The sequence below is a fragment of the Urocampus carinirostris genome, chromosome 12 (assembly GCF_059441175.1).
Source record: "Urocampus carinirostris isolate Australia breed hairy pipefish chromosome 12, RoL_Ucar_1.0, whole genome shotgun sequence".
In the NCBI taxonomy this organism is placed as follows: Eukaryota; Metazoa; Chordata; class Actinopteri; order Syngnathiformes; family Syngnathidae; genus Urocampus; species Urocampus carinirostris.
The window spans coordinates 8443023-8468418 of NC_142360.1; the positions used below are offsets into that span (position 1 = coordinate 8443023).

The 25396-nt window shown below is 40.7% G+C and overlaps 1 protein-coding gene across 4 annotated transcripts in view; it reads left to right on the forward strand.

Moving 5' to 3' along the window:
- Window positions 1-1292: 1292 nt before the first annotated feature.
- oca2 (oculocutaneous albinism II) overlaps window positions 1293-25396 on the forward strand; it is a 52811-nt gene continuing 28707 nt past the window's right edge. Inside the window, exons 1-12 of one of the 4 annotated variants that reach the window (XM_088350096.1) lie at window positions 1293-1450; window positions 11980-12202; window positions 15697-15792; window positions 15838-16053; window positions 18563-18620; window positions 18691-18763; window positions 18865-19022; window positions 19592-19674; window positions 19745-19898; window positions 22454-22525; window positions 22728-22793; window positions 24710-24766. In XM_088350096.1, coding sequence (XP_088206222.1) covers window positions 11988-12202; window positions 15697-15792; window positions 15838-16053; window positions 18563-18620; window positions 18691-18763; window positions 18865-19022; window positions 19592-19674; window positions 19745-19898; window positions 22454-22525; window positions 22728-22793; window positions 24710-24766 — 1248 coding nt within the window. In that variant the 5' untranslated portion in view covers window positions 1293-1450; window positions 11980-11987. The remainder of the gene's footprint in view (window positions 1451-11979; window positions 12203-15696; window positions 15793-15837; window positions 16054-18562; window positions 18621-18690; window positions 18764-18864; window positions 19023-19591; window positions 19675-19744; window positions 19899-22453; window positions 22526-22727; window positions 22794-24709; window positions 24767-25396) is intronic. The other 3 variants (XM_088350098.1, XM_088350099.1, XM_088350097.1) reach the window with 3 other exon arrangements.

Consider the following 25396-nt stretch of genomic DNA (forward strand, 5'->3'; position numbering starts at 1 on the left):
TTTTACATAATATTTGGTCGTGAACATTGGTCTGTACAGTCCTTTGAGACTCGTGTAGGGATTAAATAAGCAAAAATAGCCTGAAGCGCCGTTTGGGACCTGAAAGAGCCGGGCCGAATAAGCCGGTTCTCGAAAAACTCTACTGACTTTACTCAACTTCGTTCAACTTCGACTCGACTTCATAATACCACTTTTAGAACACAACATCAGGGGAACACTTGTATTTTTACCTTCATGAACTGTAACTTTGACTTAACTTGCTTCTTAATTAGCAATTTCGAGCCCTGATTTTTGTGAGCTGGCTAGATTTACTTGTGCGCGGAAAAGCTCTGAGTAGTGGGCAATTGCGCACACACGCAGCTTAGAGGGAACATTGTGCTGGATAGATTTTCCTGTGTGCTGAGAATGTGCGGGCAGTGTGCGATTGCGCACGCGCGCAGCTTAGAGGGAACATTGGTCTGTACAGTCCTTTGAGACTTCTTGTGATTAAGGGCTATACAAATAAACATGACTTGACATTTGCTTGATTCTGATTGTTTCAAAATCAATATGTCAATTGTTTATGAACAAATATCATAATGAAATAAAACAATGCACAGGTAGATTACTGGAAGTATATTTACTCATACATGTATTTGAGTGAAAAATGGATAGGTATTGCCAAGGTATATTATATTCGAGACTATCAAATTCATCAATCAGTCAATCAATAAATCAATCAATCAACAAACCAACCAACCAACCAACCAACCAACCAATTAATCAATAAACACAATCACCTGCCCATACACTCACTTACCAACCAACCAACCCACACACCTGCCCAACCACCAACTAACCAACCAACCCACACACCTGCCCAACCACCAACCAACTAACCAACCAACCCACACACCTGCCCAGACACAAACCAACCAACCCACACACCTGCCCAGACACAAACCAACCAACCTACACACCTGCCCAAACACCCACCGACCCAACCAACCAACCAACCAACACAAACACCTGCCCATACACCCACTTACCAACCAACCAACCAACAAGAAATGTGTATAGTGACAAGTTTGTAATTATTTTAAATCAGAAGTAACAAATTCTAGAAAGTTCCAAAGTCTAAAACAAACACGAGTCAAATGAGTGTTGCAGTCATAAAGGCGTGTTGTGAGGATTATGAGTAAAAAAAAAAAAGGGGGGGGGGGGTCTCGATGCTAAGCCGTTTAGAAGATTGGGCCTCCGCCTCCTCTTTTCCCCTCCCTTTGGTCCTCCTCCTCGATCTTTGGTTCGCCAAGGACCGTTCTTCTCCTTTGCTGGGAGAGGACACGCCGACACCTCCTGCCAGAATCCCCCATTTCCGTCTCCATCTTCCCCATCTTCATTTTCCCATCCGGCCTTGATTGAGTCATCATCCTCATCTTCATCCTCAACCTCACATTGAAGAACTAAGTAGGTAGGTTTTCTACTGGTCAAGTTCGAGCTTGAGAAAAATGTTTTCTTCTTACTTCATTCTCTCGTTTGCGTTGGGTGGAAACCGTACATCTCCTGGATCCTCGTTTTTATGGAGATCGAAAATTCCTATTGATCCTGCAAACTAAAATCCAAATGTGTAAAAACGTGTTCGGCGACAAGTTACAGTTTCTGCCTTTAATGAAGAAAAATGTGAGTGGTGAGAGGTCACTAAAACATTCCAAAATTCTCAAAGATGCAGATATCTGGATGTCCGGAGTTTTGTTTGTAAGATGAGTTTGCGAGGGTTTCTGAGGGTGGGGTATTATCTGCACATATAAGCAATTGCCCCTGACACGGACTGACCTTTAGGTTAGCTTCTCATTGGCTGCTACGCCCTTGAATGCGCAGTGGCAACAGGAGGTACAACGAATATTAAACAAAAAAAGTGTCAGCCCCAGGGTGCAGAGATTCAGGGTTCAAGTCCAGCTACTGCAGTCTCCCCGTGTGGAGTTTGCATGTTCTCCCCGTGCCTACGTGGGTTTCCTTTGGGCAATCCGGTTTCCTCCCACATTCCCAGAACATATATATCAGGTTAATTGGCCAGTCCAAATTTCTCCCGTGAATGAGCGAGTAAGTTGTCGGTCTCTGTGTGTCCTGCGACTGGCCCTGCCCACTGCCTTATGATAGCTGGGATGGGCTCCAGCACCCCGCGACCCTACTGAGGTTGAGCGGGGCAGATAATGGATCTCTCTCTCTCTCTCGCGCTCTCTCTCTCGCTCTCTCACTCTCTCTCCTTTTGCCACTAGGAGCTGCTAAATAATACACAATGTCCCTTCATTTTTTATTTTTTTTAACTATTTTGTTAAGAAAGATAGTCAGCACTTTGGGACCAGAACTAGAATTAGAATCGTCTTTATTGTCATTGAAATAAATGTAGTGAGCATTGTTTACAATGACACGTTGCACGGCAGGATGAACACATAATAGTTAAAAGAGAGAGAAAAAAAGAATGTCAGATTAAAACGGCAAATATTTCTAAAAGAAGAACGTAAGAAAGATAAGAGAACAGTAATAAATACCAACTGGAAAGGCCATTTAGCCGCTACACCGTGCTCGCCACCATCTTGAATAGAAAAGTTAGTATGCTTAATATTACTTTTTTTTTTAAAACTTGCTTTGTGCGCATATATTTTAGCTATAGTTGTTCACATTCGAAAATATTTATACTATTTTTTCAAATGTATTTTTACAGTGTGAGGCTGAATGCATTGAGAAAAATTTGATTAAATTGGGAAAACACCGGAACCACACAAGCCTTGATTTAAAAGCTTCCATTGAGGTTGCAGATTTTCCATTGAGCAGCTGGCGCCGCAGCTGGCTCCACACGGGCGAGGCCAATTGGGCGCCATGGCAACCGTGACACAGTTATTCCAGAGCTAAACATGAAAATCTTTTCCCATTGAATGTGAATAAATGTCTTCCTTTAAGATTATAGGTCAGGTAGGTTAATAATGTTGGCTGAATGATAAAGCGTAACACATCCCTGATTTATATGTTGCACCTCCAATTGGAGGATGTTGTCATTTACAACAACAATCCAAAAAGTCTTAATCGAAATGATGTCTTTATACATTGATTCACGTGAAAAAGGCTCATTTTTAAGAACGTTTTTTCTCAAAATGTCACAGTGGAAAACCATCATTTTGCATATGTAGAATATTTGCGTAACTGTCAAATGTCGTAACACTTGCCCCGATTAAATCTTGTTATACCTTGTGCCTTTCAAAAAAAGGAAAAGTGTAAAATTGTTAAAAAAGCAGTTTATGTTGCTGGTGGAGCTGGCGGTGCTGGAGGCGGTCATAAAAGGCCCCCATTCATGGCCCGTCACATGAATGGGAAAAGGCTGAAACTCGGGGAGTGAAATCGGGTGATGCGAAAGCTGATGGCTATTCACTCCAGTGAAATCTCACGGTGTAGGAACCTTTTTTTTTCAAGGGCTTTTGTGTGACTTAGGACATCGATCACTTTGAGGGTAATTGAGGCTGGATTGTCCTCTCATAACGCAGGCAAATGCATGCAAGCCAGGGAATTACCAGTGCCCCATTTTTCACAACTTGAAACACAATAAGTAAAAACCCATTGTTGCAAAGTATTAGGATTGATAACTGCAACATATAACAGAATGACACTTTAAAATTAAATTTATTATAAATCTACTCATAACATTCGTTGCATGTATATGAAATCGCTGTTTTCCATCTGCCGTCAGTATGTACCAGTATTAACTCATCTTCATGCAATGTTTGCGTTGCATCGTCTGCTACAAGCCACGAGAACTCCTCATAAATTTTGTTAGCTTCTTTTGAATCTTTCTTCTGGGGCTGAGGATTTGGCTTGATTCCTAACCACTTATACATTTGTCTTGTGTTCTCTGTGCGTGTACTTTGGAAAGTGATATGCTAATGCACGACCTTATAACGCTCTGGAAAGTCTGGAAGCACGAAGTTATTCGATACAGGCTTCTGATTGGCTGCCGAGTATGCAAATTGCCAAACAAACCGAAATTCAAAAATTTCCAAACCGAACGAAGGTTTCTAAATTGGAATAAAGCAAACGTTCAAAAAATAGAAAAATAAGAAATAAAAACAAAAGATTTGTATTTATTTTTTTCTTGAAAAAGTTGTCGGCAACCCAGGAAGAGACGTTGTGTAAGTTGTACGCCCGACGTAGAAGATGCCCCAAGCGTCCTGGCACTTGTTATTTCAGACACTGGAATTACCTAGGGTCCCGAGACATGTCAGCGACCAAAAACCAAAGTTATCCAGTCTACATAGAGCCAGCTTTCTTCCATTTTATAAATTATATTGGTCATTTTCACACAACTGGGATATTTTTACTTTGGACGGCTTCTTACCTTAGGCCCCTTGCTGGTCTAGGAGAGTGTTTCTCAACCTTTCTGGGCCATAGTGCACTTTCTTTCATAATGGACACTAACTGTCAAAAATGTTTCTAAAATAATTCCGGGGAATATTATGGTTTTTATGTTTGTTTGGTTTTTAGGTGTATTTCTCTTGTTGCTTGAATTGCGTATAGCGTTTTTTATATCCAGACTATACGTCGCGTTTTCTTTCTCAATTTTGCCTGGGGGTTTGACTTTTACTCTTGTAACACATCATTATATCATTGGGCAGCACGGCAGCTGAGTGCTAAGTGGCACAGTTCTGAGGTCATGGGTTCAAATCAAGTTAGCAGCCTTCCTGTGCAGGGTTTGCATGTTCTCCCTGTGCCTGTGTAGGTTTCCTCTGGGCACTGCGGTTTCCTCCCACATTCCGAAAAAACATGCATGTCAGGCTGATTGGCCGGTCTAAATTGTCTTTATGTGTGAATGGGTGAGTGAATTGTTTGTCTCTCTGTTCCCTGCGACTGACTGGCAACCAGTTCATGGTGTCCCCTGCCCACTGCCCGAAGATGGCTGGGATGGGCTCCATGACGCCCGCGACCCTGCTGAGGATAAGCAGTGCAGATAATGGATGGACGGATATTATATATTTGAGTTTTAAAATTTGTATTACTGGTATCATTTCACACCTAAACTGCAAGAGGACGCTCTAGGCCTGTGTTGATAATTTGCAACTTTCCCTGTTGTGAGGGGGACATTTGTCGGCACACCATCATTAATTTTTGAAAAGCAAATGAGAAGAGCTGAAAAAAAATGCCACCGAAATTAAAATCATATTCTGCAGATTAAGAGATGAAAATAGTGGAATATGTATCCGAAAATGGTAATCAAGCAGCAGAGAGAAAGTTTGGAGTTTGGGAGGAGTGGAGTCGACCATGAGTCTGACGTAAGCAATGTAGGAACGGAAGGAAGAAGCGGCGCATGGTCTACCAACGTGAGGGAGTTCTTTACCGGTTAAAGAGACACAGAGAATGAAGATTTTATTGGGTTTAGTAATTTGGAGTGAACTGGATAGTTTGGTAATCATGTTCTTTACACTATCGTTATCTGAATAACTCTAAATATGTTACTGACATAGATTGATATCATTACTGGCATTGCCAGGCATGTCAGTCATGTATCGTTATTATACCGTATACTGGTGATGGAGAAACCATGAATCAGTGAATCAATACGAAGCAAATGTGTTAAAATGGTTCAGTGCTTCGAAACCTTTGACACGATTGAATGTGATGACTTCTGCTGGACAAAAACCTCTTGAATTTATTTCAGAAAAATGCAAAGTGTCATCAATAAACCACCAGTGGCTGGAAAAGTGTTAACTTACTTTCCCTAGAATGCAGGCAGTATCAGGTTCGACTCCAGGCTTGGCATGCATAAACTCCGTCTTTTCGTTCTTTTTTTTTGTTTTGTCTTTTTTCCTTTCTTTCTCTTTCTTTGCCAATTTTGCAGTTTGGTCTCTTTGGGTCTACAATCTTCTTACTTGTTTTTGCTTGCTCACCACAATTCAGTGACATCTAGTGGTCAAATATACCACACTATCCCTTTAAAAAATACACAAACTGGACAGACATAAACAAATACAAAAACTCACAAACTGAGAAAAACGAACACACAAAAACTGACATACAGTGACAATAAACAACTGACACACAAACAGACAGACGCAAAAGTTAACTGTCATGGTTGCCATGGCGCCCAATTGGGCCCGCCCGTGTGGCGCCAGCTGCAGCTCGTTGACAGATTGGTTTTCCATCTATTGAAGGTCAGTGCTCTCACTCTTCCTTTGTCAGCCCTTTAACAAACTTCTGCCCCGCAAGCCGTGGGTTTTGACTCGGTCCTGTTTCCTGTTGGTATTTCCTGTCCGGTATTGTTTCTGTTTATTTCGTCCTGTTTAATATCAGTTTCCAGTTTCGTTCCCGCCTAGTTTGTCCTGTTTATGTTCGATATCCTGTTTTGATATCAATCCTGTCTGTCCCGTCCTGTCCGGTATCGACCCCATCCGTCCGATATCTGCTCGGGCAATTGGTATCGATCTCGTCGGCTTCTGGCTTCCTATCATTCCACACCAAACTGCTGCCTAACGTGCATGACTCCCCATTTTCTGTAAAATAAAAGGGTTGTGTGAGAAACGTCACGCATTTGGGTCCTGATCCTGTTCCGGTTCTTGATATTAACAAATACAAAAATTGACAGACGGACATACAGACAGACGGACTGACACAAAAACTAACTTGTTTGAGTCCTGAATAAACGTGTATGTGTGCCTAGTGTGTAAATAAGTGTATAGTGTGTCAATAAATTTTGTGCAATTGCAAATGAATCTAATGTGTAATCGGATCTAACTTCACCTTACTCTCCGTCATTCTCAATATGACATAATGCGTGCAAAAGCTCTCCTTCTCACAGCCGACAACATTTTGAGGGACGTTTCCCCTTTTTAGAAGCATTGTGAGTTTGAAAAGCAAAGCTCTCGATTTACCGCTCGATCTACGTTCCTACCCTCACCTATGGTCATGAACCTTGGGTCATGACTGAAAGAACAAGATCCTGGATTCAAGCGGCTGAATTGAGTTTCCTCCGGAGGGTGGCCGGGCTCTCCCTTAGAGATAAGGTGAGAAGCTCGGTTATTCGGAAGGGACTCTATGTAGAGCTACTGCTCCTCCGCATTGAGAGGAGCCAGTTCAGGTGGCTCGGGCATCTGATAAGGATTCCTCCTGGACACCTCCCTCAGAAGGTGTTCCGGGCATGTCCCGCCGGCAGGAGGCCCCGGGGATGACCAAGGACATGCTGGAGAAACTATGTCTCTAGGCTGTCCTGGGAACGCCTTGGGATCTTGTTGGCCGAGCTGGATGAAGCGGCTGGTGATAGGGAGTTCTGGGCTATCCTGCTGAGGCTGCTCCCCTTGCTACTCGACCCCGGATAAGCCGAAGAAATGGATGGATGTGAGATTGACTGAAGCGAATTGACTGACCCGATTCCTCCCTACTTGAGGGACACATCGAAGGTTACCTGTTGACATTAGTGTTACGTGACCGCGCTTCGCTTCCGCGGTCATGTGATTTTTTTCACCGAATGAGGCACGGAATCGAAACAACGTATCTAAACACTTGTTGCGACATCTGCCGAGCGTCGGCTCCTAGCGTGACGCCACTAGATATGTCACTGGATCCAGCGAGACATCAAGACTACTGATTGTGATACTTCTACCACAAGCGCTTGATGCTTGTCTCAAGGGTAGGCTTCAACCTTGATATCACTTTTGTCCAGGAATCACTGTATTCATTTTGGACAAATCATTAACTTTTATGCGTGGTGACATTATTTTTCAATGCAATGTTTGTCACTTGGATGACTAATCATTTTTATTTTACATGAAGTAGCAGTCACATTTGTTTGCCACGAAATTCAATTACATTTCGTTACTGTCATGATTACCGATGTGAATATCCTGTGCCTGCTCCTTTGGCACCAACTGCCTCGGACTCTGATTGGCTCCCTGTCCCTATTTAAACCCACTCCTATCTGTCCCTTTTTGTTAGTCCGTCTGCAAACCTCAGGCAAACTAGGCAAGCCTTTTTCGACCCTGACACCTGTTTATTGCTCCCGTCTGTCCCCCGGCTTCGACCCAATTTTAAACCTGACCACGTCTCCTCTCCTGGCTTACGACCCGCTTCCGCCCCGACCACGTTTTTGCTCTCCTGTCCCAGCTACTGACAAGTCTTTCAGTTCCCGACAGCGCCATCACTCGCCACGGAAGATCCACTCCCGCGTTCGGATAGTGGGTGCAAGCCTTTCTCTTTCTTCCAATAAAACTTGAGAGAAACACAACGCAAGTGGGTCCTGTCTCAATTCTGGTCCTGACAGTTGCATGAATGGGTTACATCAGCCCTTTTGAGGACAGACATTATGCGAATGGAGCACTTGGTGAATACAAGGTTGACCCCGCAGCTCTGCACCAGAGTTCGGGAACATTTTTGACCAAAAGAGCCATAACGTCAAAATGTTTCGATTTTTGTTGTTGTAAATGAGAGAGCCATACCATTAACCGCCAAACCAGCTCCGCATTTTATTACACTATGTGACGTTAGATGATTTGATAACATTTTGTCACGAAACGGAGCGGGAAACAGGAAAAAAAAAGGACCCATTCGCGTAGACGTACTCACAATTTATTGAGGGAAGGATGAAGAGGGTGCGCACACTCGATCTGGGGATCGATGGTCGCGGAGTAGATTAGAAATCCAAACAAAAGACAAGTTGTCAAAAACAAACAAACGGATCAGACCAAAAACAAAACAGGATCAAATACGGGCAGATTCACAGAACTAGGCATTTAACAGGTTTTAACAGAAGTCTCACGGAGTTTAACCAGGTTTAACAAACGTTCCAGCCCTGCACAGTACAAAGGAGTGCGCTTAAGTACTCCAAGAGCAATCAGTCCAATGCGTCTCAGCCGGTGTCAAGGGGCGGGGCCAGCTGGGCGCCATGACAACCGTGCAGGACATGACACATTTATGAAATAAGAATAATGCCAGAGCCTGTGTCTCATATCAATAAATATGTCGCCCTCCTGAAATTACTTTAGATCGTTGAGGCTGATTATGACTTTTTTTTGTAAAAATGTCACAAAATACAGCAAACCAGGATACTGATGTTATTACCTTCAGTGCAGATGGCGCAGAACAAACATAAGTGCGCTGTTTGCATTGCTCCGAGCCCCCCCATGATTTTGTTCTCTGAGCCATATGCAACAATATAAAGAGCCATTCATGGCTCGGGAGCCATAGGTTCCCGACCCCTATTCTACTTTGATTTAGCTTTTGGGGGCGTATGATCTCGCGGCACGTGAGCTCTCTAGCAGGCCCCCATGTGAGCAATAATCTACTTGGATCCCCAAGCACATGTTTGATGGAGCCAACCCGGTCCACTGACCCCCAAGCGCCGAAACAAGTGCTCAGCTGACGTGCCGGATTTAATGCCAGCCCTCGTATTTTGCGGATCATGTGACGGCTGAAAAATGACAGCAATAAAATACAGATACTTCAGCATTTTGCGGGAAGTCAGCTGTTTTCATTGGGTTTTGTTGTGACTTTACCTGCGATAGAAAAGTCCTACTTAAATTCAGAGAGCTGATTTTAAGGGAGGGTTGGGTCATTTCATGTGTCCTTAAATCATCCATCCATCAATCCATTATCTTCACTGCTTAACCTCAGTAGGGTCACGGAAGTGCTAGAGCCCATCCCAGCCATCTTCGGGCAGTGGGCTGGGTACACTCTGAACTGGTTGCAGTCATTCTGACATTACAATAGTCAAAAACAGGGGTGAAAAAGAAACATATGCTGGTATTTGACACCTTCTGAAAAAAAGTTTCTATTTCTGAATCTAAAATAAATTATAAAAAAGAAACTACACAAAAAAATGGAAAGTATCCCTCCCCCTTTAAAAAAATAGATATACACAAGGAGCTACCATATAAGCCAGGTGGTTCTCTTATTAGGCATGGCGGTTGAGTGGTTAGTACGTCCGCGGCACAGTTCTGAGGTCATGGGATCGAATCCTCCTGTGCGGAGTTTGCATGTGTTTCCTCCAGGCACTCCAGTTTCCTCCCGTATTCTAAAAACATAGGTGTGAATGCGCAAGTGAGTTGTTGGTCCATGTGTGCCCTGCAACTGTTTGGCAACCCGTTCAGGGTGAACACTGCCCAAAGTCAGCTGTGATGGGCTTCAGCAGCCCCGCCACCCTACTGAGGATAAGCAGTGCAGATAATAGATGGATGGATGGGTGGGTTTTCTTGTTAGCACCCCTAGTAATTTGAAGGGAAAAAAGGAAATAATTTCCAAGTTTAGCATTATTGTCATGAACCAGAACCTGATCAAGACCCAAACGCGTGACGTTCTCGCACAATGGGGAGTCATGCACGTTAGGCAGCAGTCTGGCGTGAAATGATAGGAAGCCAGAGGCCGACGAGATTGATACAAATTGCCCAAGTGGATATCGGACAGATGGGGTCGATACCAGACAGGACGGACAGACAGGATTGATAATGAAACAGGAAATCGAAAATGAACAGGACAAACAAGGCAGGAACGAAAACTGGAGAGAATAATATACAGGACAAAAATAGACGGGACCAAAATAAGAAATCGATATTAAACAGGACCAAAATAAACGGGAAGAATGCCGGACTGGAACTCACGTCTTCCAGGGCAGAGGTTCGTTGACGGGCTGACAAAGGAAAAATGAGAGCACTGAGCTTAAAAAGACGCAAAGCTGTCATCTGTCAATGAGCCGCAGCTGGCGCCACATGGGAGGGGCCAATTAGGCGCCATGGCAACCGTGTCAATTATTCCTTCAACAAAAAAATAAAACAAATTATAAAAACGTAATTTGTTGGATGCATGTAATCATTTTAAGATTTTTTCCCCCTTTAAAAAAGGGGAAATAATCATATATTTTCTTGAGTACTATGTTTAACTGGTTCCCCCAATTTTAATCATTTCTCCAAGCCAATGAGTGATGATTTAACGCTTTTCAGTGTTTTTTGTTTTGTTCTAGTTTTTTTTTTTTTTTTTTGAAACAGGTACGTAAGTGTGAAGAAATTATAAGTACTTTCTACAGCTAAACTATCGCTCGTGAATTTGCCGTGTTAGTTTATTCACATATTTGAAAAATGAATAATTAAAAGAATGACAATTTAAACGAATAATTAAAATGATAGAGTTCTTTTGTCAAGTCAAGTCATTTTTATTTGTATAACCCTTAATCACAAAGAGTCTCAAAGGGCTTCACAGGTTATTACACATAAGCAGTTTAGGTTATTCATATGCTATAGAGTAGAAGTGAGTTTTAAGCTTAGATTTAAACATTTCCACTGAGGTTGCAGATCGGATCTCAGGGGGAAGAGCATTCCACAACACCGGTGCCCGGATGGAGAACGCTCTCGAACCTGCGGAACACTTCTTGGCTCTTGGGATCACCAGAAGAAACATTTAATCATATTGAGTTTACTTTTTTAAATTACAAAAATGAAATAATAATTGTACTTATTCTTGAGTATAACCTTTAATTTATTTCCCCAATTTTAATCATAAGTGTTTATATTTTTCGAAGCCAATGAGTGTTGTACAAGCCTTTTAAAAATCTTTTTTTTATTTTTATTTTTTAAACAAAGTGGCACCTTGAGGTGTTAAATTATTAACCAACCTAGCTTAAAGCTATTTTTAGTTAGTGATTGGCGCGAAGGGCTACCATTTTGATATGTATTTCTAAAATGACAATCTTATCACTATGTAGTTACTATGTTACAACCGGGTAGTATCTAGGAGTAGAGTTATAATAGGCTGAGTGAACAACTAAAACATCATGTCAGTTAGAAATCAAATTTACTTGCAATGAATTATCACTGGGCTATTTTCAGAACCTGTTTCGAGGGCTACTCAGGTGTTTTCAGGGTTGTACAAATACCACAATTTAAAATCATTAAATTAATCTTTTTAAATATTTACATTTTCGTGATAGTGTCTGCCAATGTTTATTGGAGACAGTAACAAACACTGTCTTGTGGTCAGTTGCCAGCATGTACCTGGAGAACAAAAGCAACCTGGAGCTAGAAATGTCTCAGGCCCCGGGGCCCGTCCACCAAGCGGCTGAGAACTTTGGCGAACTTCGTCTGCTGCAGGGCATGGCCGAGCGGAGGGAAACAAACAAGATGCAGCAGCAAGCAGCAGTAGTGCCGCCCGGTCAATGCGTCATCCATGCCGAAGCCTACCGGCCCAGTCGGCAAGAGGAAGGGTAAGGAGTGAAATTACAACCCCTAGCAAAAAGTATGGAATCACACGTCTCGGACAAGCCCTGACATTTTTTGCTGTAGAAAAAAATTCAGATCACTAACATGAGACAATCGTAAAGTCGTTCCAAAGTGCAACATATTGGCATTCAGGAACTCTAACAGAAATTAAGAACAAACATTGCAATGGTCAATAAATGTTACTTTTATAAAGTGAGTGCAGGGAAATAATAATAGAATTACTCAATTCTGAGGAAAAAAATACAGAAGTAGTTCATTTTGAGTAGAAAACAAAGACACACCCAGTCAATTTCTATTCCTTATTTGGGCACCTGGCTTGGATTAAGTCTGCTTGTTAGTCAGCAGTCAAAAATTGCAGTTATCACACCTTGGAGTGCTACTGGACTAAGCGGATTGACAAGAATCATGGCTCCAACAAGAGAGATGTCTCTTGAAGACCAAATACAGGATTGTCAAACTTCTAGAAGAAGGTAACTCTACTCGTATGGTTGCCAAAGATGTGGGCTGTTCACAGTCAGCTGTATCGAAGACCAAGTACAAAGAACATAGCAAGGTTGTTAAAGTCAAGCAAACTGATAGGTCAAAGACATACAGGCGTCAAAACAATAAACTAAAGGGCATACATCTTGAAAACAGAAAATGCACAACAAGACCAATGAAGAGAAAAAAGGAGGAAGTTAGAGTCAATTTATGTGACAGAACTGTGCCAAATTAAATAGATTTTCATATAGGAAATCTAAAAGGAAACCATCGTTGACGCTTAAACACAAAAGAACAAGACTGCCACTGGCAATGGGCCAAGGAGAGGCAATCATCTACTGTGGATGACTGGATGAAGGTTATCTTCAGTGATGAGTCTGCATTAAACAAGGTGACGATGCTGGAACTTTTGTTTGTTGCCATTCCGGCGAGATTTACAAAGAGGACTGCATCCAAATTCCTACAGTCCATAATGATATGGAGCTGCATGTCAGGCAAAGGTAGCGCAGGGAGGGCTGTGGTCAAATCTGCAATAAATGCACAAGTTTAGATTGACATTTTGGACAGCTTTCTTATTCTTTCAGTTGAAAAAATGTTTGGGGATGATGAACTCATTTTCCAAGAGAACAATGCATCATGCCACAGAGCAAAAACTGTAAGAGCCTTCCTTGGAGAAAGACGCATCCGGTCAATGTTATGCAAATACCAAGCATCTCAACCCAATCGAAAACCTGAAAAAAACTGATCTGGCAATCTGTCATCGCAATGTTTTTTCTTCATTTCTTTTAGATTTAGTGTTTCTGAATGCCAATATGTTGCACTTTGGAATGACCTTACGATTATTTCATGTTTGTGATTTGAGTTTCTGGTGATTCTATACTTTTTACTTGGGGTTGTATTCGTTTATTAGTGTGTTTAACCAAATGAAACAGCTATTTCGATCCAATTGATGTATTTAATGTGATCGGTTTTGGGACGTTTCCTGTATTGTAAACCCATTAGAATCAATAACCTACGTGTGAAGTGACACCTCCTTGTGTGTGTGGGGAGACCCAGCTGCAATATTGTGCAGGACTCTGAACGCAGCAACAAGTTGACAAAAAAATGGGGGAAAAAATCCCAAATGATGTTGTTTCAGGGGCAAGAGCACAGCTGGCTGTTTGGTTGCAGTCAGAGTTCACCAGAAAGCTTTTTTCTCCTCACCTTGACACAACCAGTCACAAGTCTAGACGGTTCCTATATAAATTGAATTTTTTGTTGTTGCCAATTTTGATTTGAAGAAGATTTCTGGCTCAGAAGTACACCCTTGAAATTAAGGTTTAATTAATGATTTAATCACAATGCAGAGAAACGAATCTGTTGTCTTGACAGATAATTATGCCGATACTGTGGTACCTCTACTTGTGAATTTATTTCGTTAAAAGAGTAGCTTTGTTACCTGAAAACTAGAGACGCATTTTGAATGTAAGTGCGCTAATCCATTCCAAACCCTGAGAAATTACTGTGTAATATTCTTTGAACAAATCATGAAAGAGCATCAAAAAATGAAACAAATACATGTAACATTTGATTTCCGCACTTTAAACATAAAACGAGAGGCACATGATGTAAAAAAAAAACAAAGAAAAAAGGAACTAATACAAATATTCACTTATATGCTTTTGCCGGCTTTTGACTATCTGTCGGAAATGCGTAAGGCAGATTCTGTCAAGATAATCAGGGATAGCCCGACTTGTCAACACTTTTTCCGGTGATTCCTTTTCACAAATTCCGTGACTTCAAGGAATTGTGCGAAGATGTCTTTCATTTTAAATTGGGCTGCGTTTTCCTCACCGCATTCTTTCCGGAACCCCTTGTCCTCCTCGTTTCTGAACTCTGAACTCTGGCGGTGACACGATGAGCATGCTGGGTAGCCAGGCAGATTTTAAGTAATAGCCACTTTGTTTACATTCGGCAAATCCTAGGAGCGGCTAATAGCAGTGCGTGCTGTATTGTATTTTAGATTTCGTATCCTGCAACTCCTTTGTAACTAGAGGTAATAGTTTCTCATTCAGGTACTTTTTAACATGAACGATTCGTATGTAGAGACATTTGGAAGTAGAGGTATCACTGTATTATATACTTTTTCATATGGTTATTTGATTTTGTCTGTAACTTTTTTTTTTACTATTTTTCTTCTATTTCATTTGATATATTTGTGGAAAAAAGTAGCACATAACGGTGTTTTTTTACAAGTGTTTCATAAAAAAGTAAAATTAGAACATATTCATATCATCGAAATTATCTATCAAACAGTGTTTTGCAATCTAAGCATTATTACTTTATATTTTTTATCATTATTCATCTGTTTTTTTTCCCCCAACATAGTTGTCGTAGCACCAGATTTAAAAAACTAAAGTGACATTTATTATTATTATTATTATTATTATTTTCAATATGATTTTAACGGATTATATTTTCCTCTAGAAGTAAAATCTTAAACCCGAACCCAATCCCAGTCCGAACCAAAGTTTGGGTCGGGCAGGGCCTTCAATGTCGATTGTAACGTTCAGCCCCTGGCTCGCTGACTTTAAAAAAAAAAAAATCATCCGCCTGTCATTGTCCTATGTTTCTTTTTCTTTGTGTTGCACAGTGGAGGATTCCTTCCGTCTCAACTCTCTTCGCCGTGCTCCTACGGAGTTGTCACAAATAAAACATAAAATTTTGAATTTGCATTGGGATCGGCCCCTCAGATCAAAGTAATTGTTTGGGCTCGGGTTGGTTCCGGCTTTAATTACCGCGGGCCTCGGTCGGGCTGAATTTTCACGGCCGGATCTTGCCTGTAGTTGTTAACAGTTATTTTTCTCTTCTTGTTTTGCACGAGATTTTGCAAGTAATTGCCACTAATTATCAAGACAAAAACAAGTAAATTCAACTGTAGTTTGGCTAAAAATAAGCAGGTGAAAATCCCCTTTTTTATGTATGCAATCTAATGTTGGTTGTGTTCTTTTCCCTCCAGACACCACTTCAACATGGTGAACATCCTTAACGGCAAAAAAAATTCCACAAGCATCTCTGAAAGGTCTCCTCTATTGAGGTTCTCACAAGATGAAAGGTGGGCGACACGAACAACGACACCTTGATAAACATTTGCTTGAAGATCATTTGTTTCTTTCAGCATCGCTTACATGACCATGCACAATCCGGGTTTCTATGGTGGTGAGGAACCTTGGGACAGCAGCGCCGTGGACCTAGAGCGGCGCTACAGGCTGGGGAGCGAAGTCACCGGCCTGTCCTTGATGCGTTCAAATTCGTCTGACAAAAGCGACGCACCCGAACATCTCGCCCTGAGATTCAAAATCGCCGCCAATCTCAAGTGAGCCATGTCTTCTGGGCTGCCTCATGAATTTGAATTGTAATTGAGATCTGTGCAGCCCTTAGATATATTTTGTGACTAAGGACCAAACAAATAAACTAAAATTGAGTAGTATACCCAATACCTGGTAACCTATTTCGTTGATAAACCCCTAAAAAGGTTTTCAACCAGGTTTCAACCCTGATCTTCAATACTTTACATAATAATAAATGAGTGGATGAACAAATCATCAAGTAAGTAAATGAACAAATGAAAGAAAAATGAATTAACAAATAGTCCTATATATAGATAATCCATCCATCCATTATCTGCAACGCTTATCCTCATTAGGGTCACTGGGGTCCTGGACCCCATCCCAGCTTTCTTCAAGCAGTGGGCAGGGGACACCCTGAACTGGTTGCCAGCCAGTCGCAGGGCACACAGGGACAGACAATTCGCTCGCTCATTCACTCCTAGGGACAATTTGGACCAGCCAATTAACCTGACATGCATGTTTTTGGAATGTGGGAGGAAACCGGAGTGCCCGGAGGACACCCACACAAGCACAGGGAGAACATGCAAACTCCACACAGGAAGGTTTGATCTCATGACCTCTGAACTGTGCCAAACACGCGCTAACCCCTGCGCTGCCGTGCTGCCTATATATAGATTATTTTGGTAATTTTTTCACTATAAAATGGAATAATAAAGTGTAATTTAGCATAGTATACATAACTTTATTTACTAAAGTATTGCAAAGCTTATTTTGTTTAGCGTAGCAGTATAAAACGTAGTTTAGACTAGGATTATGTAGTATTGCTTAGTTTAGTATAGCAAAGCATATTTAACAACAGTATAGCGTAATGCAGCTTGATTTAGTCTAGCAATATAATACGTTTTAGTATCGGGGTATCCAATGTGGTGCCCGGGGGCCCCAGGTACCCCCAAAAAATACCTGAGTTGCACGCAGGCACGCTTTGAAAATAACTAACCAGTGAAGGGTCATTATGATTTTCTGGTAAATTTGGTTTCTAACCGTCATAATGTTTTAGTCGTTGACTGAGCCTATTGCAACTCAATCAATAAATCAATCAATATACCAAAGTCATATTCCCCCCAGTGGGAGGTGGCTATAGAACACCCTCACAATCACCAAACATTCATTCCCCGTCACTCTTCCCAACCTGACACAGAGCATTAAGCCTACAGCACAATAAGGGGTGAGTGGTTTACCCCCTTTGCATCATATGATATCATAACAGTCATTCTTAACACTCCTTCGCCATTCACATACTGTATATCCCTAGCCCACATTCTTGCATCCATTAAATCCCATCCGTCCGACCATATTTGGGCCTTCCTTTTATTCTATTTCCCACCACTTCTGCACTACACACTCTTTCACTCAAACAGCCATCATCCATTATTTCCATATGTCCCAACCATCTCAGAACATTTTCATCAACCCTCTCAGCAAGCTCTCTCGACACACCAGCTCTTCTCATTCCTTAACCTATCCAGTTGTGTTACTCCACACATATTATGCAAACATCTAATTTCCAATAGATGAAGTATATTACCCTCATTTACATTCAGTGCTATACATCACTGTTGGTACCACCACACTTTCATACAATCTTCGCTTTGCATCCATTCGCAGATCTCTATATTTTGAACAATCCGTTTAGCACACCCATTGCCTTGCACCCTTCACCCACCCTCTTCATCACATCCTCCTGCAAACCACCTCCTGTCATGTATGAACCTAAATACTTAAAACCATCCTTCTCCTGCAACTTTAGACAAACCTTACCACCTCAAACACCTCGTTACCTTACACTTGTCTGCATACACCTTAATCTTCCTTGTCTTACACACACTTTCAAACTCCACTACAACCTGGTACTAACATAGTAACAACATAATATTAACATGATAACAAGTCATTTTAGTACTGCAAATAAAACTGGTAGCCATCAAAAATACCTCTCAGCTTCAAAAAGGTTGGTGACCCCTGCTTTAGTACATATGACTTCATTTTCTTAAGTGTTGCATAGCTTATTTTAGCATAGCGTACCTTAGGGTTGCAGTAGAAAACTAAATTAAGCCTACCATAACATATCATTGTTCAGTATGGTAAAGCAGAGAAATGAATAGCTAATTTTAGCTTAGCATTGCATAGCTTACTTAGTTTAGCATATCTTATTTTAGTATGAACTAGCATAGCATAATAAAGTGAGGTTTAGCATAGGATAACATAGAAGAAAATAGCTTAGTTTAGAACAGCATGGCGTATCTTCTTTTAATTAAACATATCATAGGTGATTTTGGTATAGCATTACATTCTAGTATAGTCAGGCAAAGAGTAGCTTATTCTAGTATAGTATAGCATAGCATAACAAAATAATGGTCAGTTTAGAATATCATACAACGGTAGCGCTCAGTTTATGAAAGCATAGCATAGCATTGTGCGGTGTATAGCAAGGCATTGATGGTAGTTTACCACATTTTTTGTATGTTGTGTTTCCAGATGCTGCTTCTGTGTCTCCAAAGTGGCCATCATCTTCACTATTGTTGTTCTATGCAGTGTAGGTCATCACAACCTGATGGAAGAAAAACTCTCTCATTGAATTGTAAAACATGACCTTTTCGTTGCAGCTATTTTTCAGCATGTATCCCGATCGAGACAACCCTTGGAGGATGCTGGCCGTCTCATCCACCAACAGCTTCTGTATCTGCTCAAAATTTGATTTGCCCAAAACAAAGCGAGAGAAGTATGGTGACGATGGTCGTTGGAGAGTAGTCATATTTTTGCCCTTGACCGCTAGAAAGCAATGAACCTGACGGACTTCCGGGACAACGCGCTCCTGAAGCTGCAGGTTGGCGGGCCCTTCAGCGGAGGCCCCTTGGACCTGGACAACCAGGAGTACATCCTGGTACAGGTGGAGCAGACCGATCCACCAGGGCAGAGGAGGAGGCGGGCGCAGCAGGTGGGTGGCGCTTGTTAGCCAAAACAGCAGTACTTAGTTCTCGGGTGAAAAGTCTACATTATTTATTGATATAATTAAGTCAAAGTCTGAATCAATTTGAAAAATGATATTATATGTTTGGTTGTTTGGTTGGATCCCTTAATCATTTGAGTCGTAGGGAAACCATTCCCTGTGGTGTGTCTTGGGCAAGTACAGCCTGGTGGTGCCCATGCACTAAAAACATACAAAGTTACCATATTTGTCGAGAAAACTGCTTTGAATTCTGTTCTACACACTGTACCTTTAAGCGGTCTCCAGGATAAATAATATCTCCCCCAAAAGGATTTTTAAAATAATTGTTGATGGAAAAAAAAGTATTTTCCTGAGTTTCTACACGGTAATACTATCTTGTTCGGAATAATACAATAATAATAATAGATATTGTATATGTATATGTATATGTATATGTATATGTATATGTATATGTATATGTATATGTATATGTATATGTATATGTATATGTATATGTATATGTATATGTATATGTATAAACCTTATGAATTGGGTATTTTTTTTTTTTTTTTTTGCAGGTGCTTTACAACTGGACCATTCCTCTGCACAGCGAGCGAAGTGACCAGATGGTGCTGACCCGAACCTTTGAGATGCTCAGCAGGTATGTCACACTTGTTTTCATCTCCAAGTCACTAGTGGGAAGTAATTCAACTAAAAAATATACATTTCAGCGACCCCATTGCCATCAATGTGCAGGCCTTCATGGCGGATGATGCGGTGGTACCGCTCTCCATCACCTACCAGTCACTCTACGTTGGAGTGGAGACGCAAGTGGCCATTGCCGGCGTCATTTTGACCGGTGTCTATGTTCTCATCATTTTTGAGGTGCCCACAGACACTCCAAAATGCCTGTAAAGATGTTGAAAAGATGAATGAAGTCAAAAAATCATAAAAAAAACACTGAAAGACGTCGATAAGACTTCAAAAGGACGTTGAAAAGACTTTAAAAAGACGCCAACGAGATGTCAATAAGACACCAAAAAGACTTCATAAAGACTTCATAAAGACTTCGACAAGATGTCATTAAGACGTTGAAAATACGTTGAAAGTTGAAAGGATGTTGAAAAGATCTTGGAACAATAAGACATTAGAATTACGTCAAAAGGATGTCAAAAAGATGTCATTAAGACGTTAAAAAGATGTTGAAAGGACGTTGAAAGAACATTGAAAAGACCTCGAAAAGACCTTGAAAAGACCTTGAAAAGACCTTGAAAAGATAAGATGTTAATAAGACATTAGAATGACGTCAAAAATATGTCATTAAGACGTTATAAAGACATTGAAAGAACATTGAAAAGATGTTGAAAAGACCTTGAAAAGACCTTGAAAAGACCTTGAAAAGACCTTGAAAAGACCTTGAAAAGACCTTGAAAAGACCTTGAAAAGACCTTGAAAAGATCTTGAAAATACCTTGAAAAGATAAGATGTTAATAAGACATTAGAATGACATCAAAAAGACGTCAAAAAGATGTCAAAACGACGTTAAAAAGATGTCAAAAAGATTTTGATAAGATGTCTTTGAGACGTTGAAAAGACGTTGAAAGAACATGGAAAAGACCTTGAAAAGACCTTGAAAAGACCTTGAAAAGACCTTGAAAAGACCTTGAAAAGACCTTGAAAAGATAAGATGTTAATAAGACATTAGAATGACGTCAAAAATACGTCAAAAAGATGTCATTAAGACGTTAAAAAGACGTTAAAAGAACATTGAAAAGACGTTGAAAAGACGTTGAAAAGACCTTGAAAAGACCTTGAAAAGACCTTGAAAAGACCTTGAAAAGACCTTGAAAAGACCTTGAAAAGATAAGATGTTAATAAGACATTAGAATGACGTCAAAAAGATGTCAAAAAGATTTTGATAAGATGTCTTTGAGACGTTGAAAAGACGTTGAAAGAACATGGAAAAGACCTTGAAAAAACCTTGAAAAGACCTTGAAAAGACCTTGAAAAGACCTTGAAAAGATACGACATTAGAATGACGTCAAAAAGATGTCAAAAATACGTTAAAAAGACGTCAAAAAGATTTTGATAAGATGTCTTTGAGACGTTGAAAAGACGTTGAAAGAACATTGAAAAGACCTTGAAAAGACCTTGAAAAGACCTTGAAAAGACCTTGAAAAGACCTTGAAAAGATAAGACGTTAATAAGACATTAGAACAACGTCAAAAAGATGTCAAAAAGACGTCAAAAAGATTTTGATAAGATGTCTTTGAGATGTTGAAAAGACGTTGAAAGAACATTGAAAAGACATTGAAAAGACATTGAAAAGACCTTGAAAAGACCTTGAAAAGACCTTGAAAAGACCTTGAAGAGACCTTGAAAATACCTTGAAAAGAAAAGATGTTAATAAGACATTAGAATGACGTCAAAAAGACGTCAAAAATATGTCAAAAAGACGTTAAAAAGACGTCAAAAAGATTTTGATAAGAGGTCTTTGAGACGTTGAAAAGACGCTGAAAGAACATGGAAAAGACCTTGAAAAAACCTTGAAAAGACCTTGAAAAGACCTTGAAAAGATAAGACATTAGAATGACGTCAAAAAGACGTCAAAAAGATGTCAAAAAGACATTAAAAAGATGTCAAAAATATTTTGACAAGATGTCTTTGAGACGTTGAAAAGACATTGCAAAGACGTTGATAGGGCCGTTGAAAGGACGTTGAAAGGACGTTGAAAGGACATTGAAAGGACGTTAAAAAGACGGCGATAAGACGATTACAAGACATTGGAAAGACTTTGAAAAGACTTTGAAAAGGGGTTAAAAGACATTAAAAAGACATCAAAATACGACGTTGGTAAGACATTGGAATGACGTTGAAAATACCTTGAAAAGACCGTGAAAAGAAAATACATTGATAAGACATCAGAATGATGTCAAAAAGACATCAAAAAGACATCAAAAAGACATCAAAAAGACATCAAAAAGATAAAGGTAAATACAGTTTTGTATCGTGCAACCGACTAAATAAGCCCCCAAAAATGTTAGTATTATGCGACAAAAGATACCATGAAAAAAAACAAATGGAAATCTTTTGAAAGAATTGTTGTAAAAACAAATGACGTTTTTGGCCTACAAACGTAAAACCTTTGCAATAATACATTAGTCAATTCATTCAAAAGTGACATTTTTTTGGGCATTGCCGGAAACTGGCAAAATGTAACGTGATGTCAAGTTTTGGACATGTTTGATAATGACTTAGTTGCCACACTTGGGATTGCTGTTGCTCACTGTTGTTTCAAGCGTTGCTCACCGACTTTGTGTGAACGCTCAGACCCGTGGAAAATTAGAGGGAACATTGACAATGTCCCTTTATAATCCTGATTAAACAGAGTGCAGACGTGTGAAATGCCATGTGGATTTATTTTTGTTTGACATTTCCAGATTGTCCATCGCACTTTGGCGGCCATGTTGGGATCTTTAGCCGCCTTGTCGGCTTTGGCCATCATCGGTGACGTAAGTCAATGTTTCCTTATCACCATCATTAAACCATATATTTTTTTCAAACGCGTTCAACATTTGAAATTATTCCAACTTCAACTCTCACTATGTTGTTTTTCTGGATTCTCATGTTATTCAATTTTATGTCAATTGCTCCGACTTTCGTTTTCATTTCCTCCCAAATTCTCACTTTTGTGTTTGGTGATGTTTCCCACAGCGGCCCAGTTTGGTCCAAGTAGTGGAATGGATCGATTACGAGACTCTGGCCTTGCTCTTCGGGATGGTGAGTCGACGGAGCTCGTACCCGCGTTTCCCTTCAAGACCCTGCTTTGTTATTTTTGCATTTTCTCATTTATTGTTTCCAACAAATATTACATCAAAAAGTATTTTTTTTTAATTTGACTTACAATGTCTTTATTTATAGGGATGAGTGGAGAGGTGTTGTAAAAGGATAGTGAGATGTTTGGAGGCATTCTAAGGGATGGGCAGGACACCTGTATGATGCAGCAGGTGTAAACCAGTGATGGCTGTCGGGCCCTGCTGTCGAACAGAATAGTGTGTTGTGTCAATTTAGGTGCCGAGACCCCAACTTGTTTAGGTGTTTGGGCATTTGGGTTGGCCATGGTCAAAAAAATGTTTGTGTGTGTTTTTTGCTATTTTTTTCCCTTTTTTATTTTCTTTGTTATTGTATGTGTTTGTCTTGCTATCGGTCACACGTCTTGAGCCAAGGTAGATAGATAGACAATGTCTTTATTACAGCAGTATGGAAAAGCATCCAAACCATTTTGGAATTTGTCACATTTCTGCACAATATTTCAATTAAATTTGATCTAATCAGTGTCTGCTCGAACTAAAACTATCCACATATGTAAATGTTTCCATACTATATTAAGGAAATCATGCAAAAATGACAAAAGGGGGAAGAATAGGTAACGGAACCCTCTACAACAGGGGTCAGAAACATAAGGTTCGTGAGCCATATATGGCTCTTTTCACAAGGTGGTAAAAATGCTACCTGTGCAAATTCCTCTGTACCATTCCAAATTTGTAAAGTTCAATGCCGGCTTTGGTGAGTGCGGAGCCTGAGCTGCTCTATTGACGCATGTTGTTTAGGCCGGTATATAAAGGGGACCATTTTACCTACAGTTAACAGAAATACCCTGTTTGCAGTATTTTGTGAGATTTTTACAAAAGAACTCTGCTTGCAACTTGTTTTGAAATAATTATTTACAACAACAAAAAAGACGATTAAAATGTGCCTCAATGAGCTTAAGTAACTGTGGGAGGGAGACAAGTTTAAAGGGGTATATCTTTTTGGTATGGGGCACAGGTTCTGGCATTATTATTTCAAAAATTTCATCAAATTATCTAACATCACGCACCTGTGCCCGCTCGTTTGGCGCCAGCCGCTGCTTGCTTCCTGATTGGTTCCCTGTCCCTTTTTAAGCCCTGTCCTGTCACTCTTCGGTTGTCAGTCTGTCAGCGAACCTCTGTTGTTACAAGGCAAGCATTTTGACCCTGACTCCCGCCTGTCCCGTTTTTCCACCCGTTTTTCCACCTATCCGTTCCTGTTCTTCCTGTTTGTCTCCGACTCTGACCTGTTTTTGATCCAGACCACGTTTGCTCTCCCGTCCCGACCATGTTTTGCTCTCCCGACCCGGCTGGTGACCCGTTTTTGATCCCGACCACGTTTTGCTCTCCTGTCGACCTGTTTTTTCCCGTCCTCGACACCCGCTCCGGAAGATTCACTTCCGTATTCGGAACTCGTTCCGATTCTGTGCGCAGCTTGCTTCCAATGTCCAGCGAGCACCGGATCGCGGGCACTGCCTTTCCCCTCTATCTCAATAAATTTGTGAGTAAATGTTACGCGATTGGGTCTACCCTTTGTGCTGGTCGTGACACATGTGCTGAAGAATAAGCTTTTGTCCTGAGAGCGAGTTTGGCTAAATGTTGTCTAAAAAATATGTCTCTCTCCCAAAAATCAAAATATTTTGCTCTTACGGCTCTTTGGGTCAAATAGTTTCCCGACCTCTGCTCCAGAGTACCTAAGGAGACTTAAAGAAACATTAAAACTCATTTTCACCAAATTATTGAAATTTGACCGACAATGTCCATTTTGTCATTGGGCCTTATGTAGATCTTGCCACTCTACAGTGCCACACCCTGTTCCAAATAAAACCCAAAACGTTCTTTTTCCAGATGGTGCTGGTGGCCATTTTCTCCGAGACGGGATTCTTCGACTACTGCGCCGTCAAGGTGCGTTCGGGTGCCCTCGATCTGCCCGTCTTCCGCAAGATGGATGTCGACCTATGGGCCATTCTTCTGATGTTTGACATTTGAATAGCCCCCTGCACGGGTGACATTTGCTTAGCGTTCAGAAAGTAGGTCATCGCTTTAGAGAGGAGTCGACTAGAGATTTTTTTTCCTTTTTTTGCACTTCCAATCATGAGGAAAACGTCAGATGATGAACCCATTAAGAGGTGAAAGGTCACCGTGACTTCATCTCTCTTTAGCCTAGGATCACAAAATTCACACGGGTACTTAAGAGGTGCCATTTTTTTCCCATTTTTGTTGTTGTTTTTTAAGCGGCCAAGCTTGATTTTCACGAGTGTAAATTGAAAGTGTGACGCAGGCGCCCTTTATGGCTCCCCGCAGAGGTCAAGGATGGAAAATCTTCCGCTTAATCCCGACTACGTGAGATAATAATAGAAGCTGATGAATGTTAACGCACGGAGTGAGAAGGACGGGACCCCTCAGGCCGGATTGACACTCATCGGAAATGAAAAGGGCTAAACTTGATTGAAGAACTGTGAATTAGAATTAGAAGAAAATCATGTCACATCAAACGTAAAATACATGATCTATTCAGTATTAGGTCGTTACGCT